We start from the raw sequence: 8,664 nt of genomic DNA, 5'->3' as shown, positions 1-8,664 counted from the left end.
ATCCCAGGAGGTTTATCCTATCAGGACTGCACTGACAGTTGGAGCCTGATCCAAAGCCCATTGAAATAAATGGAAAGATGCCTTTGATGTATCTTAGCAGGTAAACTTGCACGGCTGTTGCCTGTTCTGTGAGCTAGTATGGGTACAAATCAGAGATGAGTTACTACAGCATAGCAAATAATTACCCTTTCTATAATAGCAAACAATAGCATATGCATGTTCTGCAGGTGGGTGAATACCCATTCTGTGGAGGGAGAGAGACATGAGGCAGAAGTGATAATGTCCTCTTGGCATGGCAAAGAACAGGGATGTTCATAAGTCATCTCATTTTATTGTAATGTTTGAAGTGCTGTATAAATCCTACTCTTTACAGTCTGCACATGCACCGTTTTCATTTTTAAAATTTAAATATTTATTTTCATGAGAGAAAACATGCATATTTATGTACACAGGTTTTTTTTTTTAAATCACCATTTACATAACAAATTCCTTTGTACAAATCTTTGGAGAGAAAAGGCAGGTGGCAGCAACTTTGCAGATGGCAAACATTTAAACTTGACATTGAAGATGCAGTTACTGCGAGACATTAGTGACTGCAGAAGAGGGTCGTTTAAGGATTGATTCAACAGAGAATGATAGAGGCTCATTTGCTGAGAGTTTAGTTGCAGCTTGTTTGGCCCCAAAAAAGTCTTTTGAGTATCTGTCTATTGTAAATTTGTACTTTTGGTTCTCTTTGATGGAGCACTCTCTGTACTTCTTAGATGTCTCTTCAAAGCTCTCTTTTACAAACGGTGTTTTTAACTCAGGCCCTGATTTGTCATGAAATGTTTGCTGTAAAAATGAGTGGAACGGATTATACTTGAGTGTGTGAGGATGCTTGGTATTTTCTTTGCTGATCTTGCTTAAGATGTGTTCTTGAGAAGCCAGAGAATCCTTCTCAGAAATCTGTGGAAAAGTCCTTTTAGGAGGAGAGAAAGCAGACCTCTCACGGGCCTCCTGAGGGACACGCTGAATTTCTCGAGCATGAGAAAGCACAAGTGAATTTTCAGTTTTTGGTGACATCATCTCCTGCTCTGAATTTACACAATCCTGGCTTTGTGAAGCCTTGGCGTCCCAGGCTGCCCCAGGTTTGAGAGCTTGGACTGCAGTAGCATTCAGTAGACATTGCTGGTAGAGAAAAGCATCACTAATGGGGCCACGCTTTGGCCATACCAATAATCTGGAGGACAAGGGATATTGCCTGTAGGTAGTGGCTACACTGACATTTGAAGAAATCAGTTCCATATTCCCAGATCCTGAATACTGCATGGTTAGGTCAAGGCAGGTTGGTAAGAAGTTGCAAAACTCCTTGCTAGGAGCTTCAACCTGGGTAGGGTTAAATGCAGTTTTGTAGGAATTGTATTCAGCTCCATGCACCATATGGTTAGGCAGGAAAAGGGCAGCAGCTTGAGTGGCTTCCATCATCTCCCTTTCTTTATACTCTCTCTCTAACATAATGTTCTCCAGCTCTTTATCAGCAAAGGCCCGTCTTTTCCTCATCCTGTCACTTACAGGGGGTGGTAAAGGTGAATTCCCTCCCAGGTAAGGATCTGCTGGCATGGGGCGATAACCTAAAACAACAAGGTATGGATATGAATAAATTAAAGTAACTAAAATAGGATCACCTACCTGCAATGTTTGTAAAAGGTCAGGAATGCTAATATGGTGCTCAATCCTGCAAGGACCTAAGCACTTCCTGGAAAATCCTGAATGCCCTCAACTCCCAAGGAAGTCACCTTGCTGGAAGTGCTCAGTATGTTGCACAGCCAAGCCCGTGTATTATATAGCTGCTTCCAGCATATATAGGGCCAAATCCAGCTCATCTTACTCAGGGAAGTAGTTCTGGTGAAGACAACAGGATTACTTACACAAAGGGCCCAATCCAACTCCTACTGAAGTCAACGGCAGTCAGATTGGGCTCTAAGTGAGCAGGGATTTACTCCTCTATGTTACTTGTTCTGCTGGAATTTCATTCCTCCATTTAAAATTACTTTTTAAAAAGTGAAAATTTAAATTATTTAGATTATTTTACTTTCTCGAAATTAAGAAAAAAATACAAATTACTTAAAATTGCAATATTTTCAATTAGGAGACCACACGAATTAGATTCACTTAATATAATATACTGGGCCCAATCCTGTTTGCTGTACCCAGAGAAGTAATCCCATTGAAGTTAATGGAACTACTTACATGAGTAAGGAGAACAAGATTTAGCCCACTTTCACTCCCATTCATCTCACACTGGTTTCCCCATTGCCAAAGAAGATATCTATACCTATAGCTGATGCCATTTCTATTTTCTAAAGATGAATCATTATCTGTAACACATTGTTACAGATGGTAGAAAAATCCAAGGAGAGCTAGGAGAAAAGAAAAAGAAAGTTAAGATAGCTTAGGGAAAAGAATGTGGAAGAGATTCTTTTTTAAAGAATGAATTGCAGAAGAAAGTAACCTGGAAAGAGTTTTCTTATCTGGCCAAAATCACTTAAGTATCTGGCCAAACTTTCTTTCTAACTTATGCAGGGAAAGAGAAGATATCACTTAAAAAACCTGGACTTCATCATTTTCATGTCTTTTTTCTAATTTCTAATCACTTGAAAAGTAATCAAAATGGCCATATAAACAATTTTGGGTATAGGTCATAGGATACTGAAAAAAGCAAGAATTAGCCCTTTAAAACATTTATTTATTTAATAAATATTTACCTTAAAATGGTATTGTACTATAAATAATATTTTTTTGGCAGCACAAAATAATGTATATCAAATTTGTTTGAAAAGTCCATTATGCTTTATATTTACAAAAGGTCAAGTTCATTGCATTCATTTACAAATAAAATGAAACAATAAAATCTTCTGCACTGTCAATCATTGCCAGGTAGTTATTTACCTACATTCATTTTTACACTAAAAATGATCCTAAATTTCAATTTGTTGTTTCTAGAATCCTTTGGTGCAATTTTGTTTCATAACAAGCAGCCTGATCAAATTTCCAGCATCTCCATCCCAACCAAAAAAACAAATAAACAAACATACAAGAAAATGTATTGGGAGATCTCATTTGAAAGGGAGGGGAACTATTTTATGTTCTAAAACAATTATTTGCTAGAGTCTAAAATTTTAAAATATATTCTTGATGTGCAGAGATTTGAGGCAACAGTACATCATGCTTATTGGTGTATAGGCACTCCACATGTATTGCAGAGTAAGAAAAATGTCTTCAATATAATGTTCCCTTTAAATAATATTAGTAAATAATTAGTAGAATTAGTGTTTATTTTTCTAATCTGTTGCATGATATTTAACCTTTTTTTCTTAATTCTGAATTTCTTAATTAATTTCTTAATTAATGAGAAACTTTTCTAAAACAGAGAGAATTCCTTAAGCTTTTAATTTGCACAGACAGTGTAAATCCTGAGATCTTCTGTAGTAGGGAACCATTAAATACTTCTGTTTTACTTTAGATTTTTTAGCATTATGCAAGACACTTTGTTTTCTGAGTGTTTTTTTTTTTCCCAAAATAGCACATGGAAATCTGAGTAGGTGTTTTAGCAGCTCCTACAGTTCAGATGTCTGTTGCTCATAAAGGTCAGAATGCAGGAGAGTTTTTACCTTCCAAAATGCTTTTGGCCAGCAAGCTGGGCGTCCTGACAGGCCTCTGGTAGACTGTTTTGCGCTCAAAATTAGCCTGTTTCCCTGTTAGCCCCTTCTTATCCTAGCAAGAGAAAAGAGAACGGTCAATAAACAGGACAATGGGCGTTTCCTTCCTTAAGGAAATGTTATTTTCCGCTCTACTCGTTTTAAAAGAACGGATTCAAAAGAATCAAAATTCACTCTCCGGATTGCAAAAGGAGGGATCGGATTTTATTGTTATACAGAATCTGCCTTAAGTGCGGATAAACAAAACAGAAAGTGATGCAAAACGGCCGGGGTGAGCGAATGTCAATAGGAAAGAGAAGCAAGGGTGATATTTTTTAAGCAGCATCTAAACCTATTTCTGTGATCAGAGCCCGGGAGTTTGACTAGACATAACAGAGCACCAGCTCCGTGTGCACTCAAAAGAGAATGTTAGATCCGAGTGAAAATCGGAACGGCTCACAGGTCTGCATCACTGTCAGACGAGCCGATCGCTTAATACCAAGAAACAAAATAATTTTTTAAATAAAAAATGATTACTGAAAACCAGCCGTTCCAAAACCCTGAGGAAATATTCTGGAGGGAAAGGAAGGTGTAGATCAGAGAGCGTGGTAAAGATGGGGACTGGCATTTCTGGAATATTTGCGCAAATAGACTGATTTTTTTTATAGGAGGTCTTGATTAGCAACGAGCACATAAATGTAACGAATTTCTTGAGAGCACATTTACTTCCAGCTTCCTCTCGGCAACGCGGTGAAGTTGCTGAATTACACTGCCCCTTAAAACTACGCCATATATTACAAAACGGGTCTCTGGAACTTGCATCTTAAAACATGGTAGTGACAAAATGTGCTAAATCGAATTTTAATAATTGCTCACCAGCACCACCCCCTTAAAATAACTATTAATAATGACATACAAATCATTCCTTCAGTGACGTTGAGAACTACCGAGCAGGGTTGGTTTTTTTCTTGACAGTTTTGCTACTTTCCCCCCGCCAGGTCTAAGTACTCAGCCTCTAGCAAAGAATATTGCAAGCTAGTTTCTGAAAATCTCCATGCGCGATGGTTAGTCACATCCAAAGGTTAGTCACATCTTCATGAATGATTCAAATCCCAGAGTTACTCTCCGTGCTTCGTTACAGAAGTACAGGGCTGGGGCAAATAACACGCTGTCTCTTTCCAAAACTAGGGAGCTCTTTGCTATACTTTGTGGAAAGCTGTCACTTTCCAGGAGAGGAGATTCTGCTAGGATCTCTGCCACCCTGCGTGAATACCTATTGGAGTACCGCCTCGAATCGGGGAGGGGAGAGGGGGGTTGCTGCTACAAGGGATTAATTTCTTCCTTTTGAAAGGAGTGAGCCCCTTTCCCGCGGCGGACAGCCTCCACCGCCTGGGATCTCTCATCCCATTCACTTCTTCACCCAGGTTCACTAAATACCACATCTGTAAATCTCACTGCACTTAACTGCCTGGGGAAATGACCAACTACCTCCCCATAGGTTTCAGAGTAGCAGCCGTGTTAGTCTGTATTCGCAAAAAGAAAAGGAGTACTTGTGGCACCTTAGAGACTAACACATTTATTAGAGCATAAGCTTTCCTGAGCTACAGCATCCGATGAAGTGAGCTGTAGCTCACGAAAGCTTATGCTCTAATAAATTTGTTAGTCTCTAAGGTGCCACAAGTCCTCCTTTTCTTTTTACCTCCCCATATAGGCTGGGGGGGGGGGGAAATCTCCCTGCTCCTTTTCAGCGGAGTCAAGATGATGCCCGCGCCCCAGTCAGGATAAAAGAGATGCCACCATCTGCCTTCTGGTGTTGACTAGTCAATTGCACAGATGGCAGAGCAAATCTGTATTAACCACTGGAAACGGCTGCGATTTTTTTGGAGGCCTCTCCACATGTCCTGCTCCCCCGGGGCGCTGCTAGGAAGGGGGTGGCGGCCCCCCTGCAGGCGCAGGGGTGGTGGGCGCTGCCCCCTCGCCCCGCTCCTCACCTCAGTGGCCTGCTGCCTCCGGAGCGCCACCTGGGCGGCCATGACCCGCTGCCTCTCCACCACCAGCAGGCAGTTCGCGCACTGACAGTCCCGCCAGCGGCAGAAGCGCTTGTGGCCCTTCAGGCAGGACACCACGCCGTGGTTGCGGCAGCGGGCGCACTTGGGGGTCCGGCTCAGCTTCCTCTGCTCCCCTCCGCTGCCCCGCTCCACCTGCTGCTGCTTGGGCTGGCTAGGGGCCCGCGGGGCCGCCCCTTCCTCTTCCCCGTCGTCGTCGTCGTCGTCCTCCTCCTCCTCCTCCTCCTCGTCCTCCTGCTCCCCCGGGCCGCCGCCCTGCAGCAGGCAGGCCCCGAGCCGCTCCTCGCCCTCGTCCAGCTCCAGGCTCTCCACGTCGATCTCCCAGTCGGCCCCGGAGGCGGCCTGCCCCTCGGCCATGGCACCGCCCGGATCTGCCGCTCCGCGCTGCAAAGCACACACCCCGCCACGCGCTGCCCTTAGCAGGCTCCGGGTCCGCCGCGAGCAGGGCCGGGCGGGCACGGCCCGCGCATTACATCGCCCCGCACGGGGGCCCCTCCCTGCAGCCCGTCCCACGGCTAGCCCCGCACCCCCCACCTGACCCACGCGTGGCGTGTGGGGCTAGCCCTGGGGCGGGGTCGGGCAAGGGTTTGTGCCGGCATCAGGCCTTCCTGCGCGCCGGTCCCATCGCTGCCCCGGAGTCGCACGCACGGCCTTTCCGCCCGGGTGTCTAATCGGTCACCCATCGCTTCCCCCTAGGTAGCGAGGCCTTATCGACACAGCGACGGCAGATTGCCCCCGGCGCACCCAGCCCGCTCAGCCCCGCCTTGCCGGGGTTACCCACGCACGCCACCTCTTGGGGTCAGAGGGGCCGTCACTCCCGGCACGCCGCAAACACGCCCGCCCCACGGCGCGATTGTCTATTGCGAGCTGCAGGTTTGGAAGTCTCGGGAGCGCGCCGTGCGCTGCTTCCCCGTTTGGCGCTCTACTGATTTGGGCCTGTACCCTCATGATCCGAGACTATCAGGGGTGGAAGGGACCTCAGGAGATCAGCTAGTCCAACCCCCTGCTCAAAGCAGCACCAATCCCCAATATCTGCCCCAGATCCCTAAATGGCCCCTTCAAGGATTGAGCTCTGTCTGGCGAAGCGGTAGATGCAGAGCCCGAACCTGCTTCCCTTGAACAGCCCAAACTCCCGATAACCTCCCTGGGAATTTTGCTCGCCCAGCGGGCGCAGGATCGGCGTGGAGGAGCCGAAGAAAGGGGCCTAGGGGCTCATTTGCAAGACTCCTCATTCCGGTGGGCCACGCGCAGCACGGGCGGTCGGGCTGGCAGCACCCAGCGGGTTGCCAGGGGCTGCAGAGTTGCCCTGGCGGCCTCCCTCTGGCGTCTGAGGGTTAGAACAAACCTAGGGGCAAACCCTTGCGGTGAGACGACTTCTTAGTGCGGAAAGCGCACGCTCCGCCCGGAGCGCAGCCGCCCCAGCCCCTTCGCAGAGTCTCGAGGCTATCCCCGGCCGGGGGAGGGTTCGCTTCAGCGCGGCGGAGATTGCCCGGGAGGCAGGTCCCGTCGCCGCTGCCCAGCCCAGCGCAGCCCGCGCATCTCCGAGCCCCGGGGTTTTGCACTTACCGAAGGTCAGAGCCCGAGGCCGGCCGCAGAAGCAGCCCGCATTCAGCCCCGCGGCAGCGGCGGGGCGCAGACCGAACCCGGGGCAGCGCAGAGCCCCGGTGCGGGGGAGGGGGGACCGCAGCTCCTCAGCAGCCCCGACTCATCGCGGCTCGGTGCCGGGCAGTCACTTCTGCAGGCTGGGCCGGGCCAGGGAAGGACACGGCAGCGCCCGCCCGCGATGGGCGAGCTGCGGGGGCCGGCGCCAGGGGCTGGCGGGGCTGCGATGCGGTGGTGGTTTATCAGGCTTGAGGGAGAGCGCTATGCAAGGGAGGGTTGGGGTGCATTTGTCTTCAGCACCCCCAAGCCTTAACAGCACCGCGCGCGCACGCACCCGCCTCTATGCTCCCCTCCGTGCGGCGCCCGGCCCGGCTCGCCCCCCTGTATTATCCGCTCCAGCTCGAGGGCGCCCGGACCGCTGATTGGTGGGTTGTTGGGCGGAGAGAGTTCTGATTGGCACTACGGGCCGTCGATTCCCTCCCTCCTCTCTCCAATCTCCGCCCCTGGTCGTGTCTGCCCGCCTGTGTGATAATAATGTGCCCAGCCTCTGCAAGCCGGGCCGGTGTGTGAAAGCCCCTGTTTATCCTTCAGACCTGCACACACTAGGCGTACCCCCTGTATTGTAAACACATGGGTAAAGGGGAATTTTACATGAGGTCAAAAGAGAGGAAAATCGTAGCCAGCATTATGATTACAAATAATAAATAAAAGGCGCCGGGAAGTGAGATTGTCTCCTTATAGGCAGAGCGGTCATCAAGATCAAACCTAATTTAAAATATCCAAAATAATATCACATTTTCCTTATGGGGTTAGGGTTTTTTAGCTGCATTCAATACGATGGGTAATGGCCTTTAAAATCAGAAAATAAATCAGAATCGTGTTTTATTCTGCTGTGCAATTTAGAAATAAGGATAGTTATACGGTGCATTTATTTTGAACGTTTTCTTCCCTTAATTGTCACAACAATAATATTCCCCAACAAATATCATAGTCCTGAGTAATACTCTATTGTTGCTTCATTTCTGATGCTACTTTTCAGGAGGAGAGGGCAGACAGCTTTGTTTCGTTCAAAACTTAATGATTAAATGATTATTTGCAAAGTTTCGGTTGTGCCAGAAATATTTTAAAGTGTCATTGCGTCTCAAGTTAAAAGTTGGAGCCGAGGGAAGCTAAAAACATAAAAGTATTGATTATCTTGGATGTCAGGCTACCCTCAGAACTAGCAGTTTTATCTAGAAGTTAACTTTATCCACCATGTGACCAGGAAAACAATTGTTTGGAATCAAACTCTCCAACAATGAATGCGCTGATCGAAAAGA

At 47.4% G+C, this 8,664-nt stretch overlaps 1 protein-coding gene across 7 annotated transcripts; it reads right to left on the bottom strand.

The window, feature by feature from the left end:
- Positions 1 to 314: 314 nt before the first annotated feature.
- DMRT2 (doublesex and mab-3 related transcription factor 2) lies at positions 315 to 7,802 on the bottom strand. Of its 7 annotated transcripts, none has more exons than XM_043515049.1 (5): positions 7,310 to 7,802; positions 6,850 to 7,088; positions 5,669 to 6,127; positions 3,651 to 3,753; positions 315 to 1,610 (listed from the first exon to the last, which is right to left on the bottom strand). In XM_043515049.1, the coding sequence occupies exons 2-5, from the start codon at positions 6,973 to 6,975 to the stop codon at positions 574 to 576; spliced, it is 1,725 nt and encodes a 574-aa protein (XP_043370984.1). In that variant the 5' UTR covers positions 6,976 to 7,088; positions 7,310 to 7,802; the 3' UTR covers positions 315 to 573. The 7 variants fall into 7 exon arrangements, 6 of the variants coding, with proteins under 6 accessions (XP_043370984.1, XP_038259707.1, XP_038259710.1 ...); XR_006281594.1 differs by lacking the exon at positions 7,310 to 7,802 and adding an exon at positions 2,315 to 2,399 and having other exon boundaries at positions 1,433 to 1,610; positions 6,850 to 7,303; XM_038403779.2 differs by lacking the exon at positions 6,850 to 7,088 and having other exon boundaries at positions 7,310 to 7,800.
- Between the last annotated feature and the right edge of the window lie 862 nt (positions 7,803 to 8,664).

This window comes from Dermochelys coriacea, chromosome 5, assembly GCF_009764565.3.
Source record: "Dermochelys coriacea isolate rDerCor1 chromosome 5, rDerCor1.pri.v4, whole genome shotgun sequence".
Taxonomy (NCBI): domain Eukaryota; kingdom Metazoa; phylum Chordata; order Testudines; family Dermochelyidae; genus Dermochelys; species Dermochelys coriacea.
The sequence above is the reverse complement of the archived record's forward strand: the minus strand, read 5'-3'. Positions and strand labels throughout refer to the sequence as shown.

Coding starts and splice junctions, on each gene's coding strand:
- DMRT2 (XM_043515049.1), bottom strand. CDS start 6,975: ATGAGGAGTCTTGCAAATGAGCCCCTAGGCCCCTTTCTTCGGCTCCTC. Junction 6,128..6,849: donor GGGCTGTTCAAGGGAAGCAG/GTTCGGGCTCTG, acceptor TGTGCTTTGCAG/CGCGGAGCGGCAGATCCGGG. Junction 3,754..5,668: donor GGAGGCAGCAGGCCACTGAG/GTGAGGAGCGGG, acceptor TTCTCTTGCTAG/GATAAGAAGGGGCTAACAGG.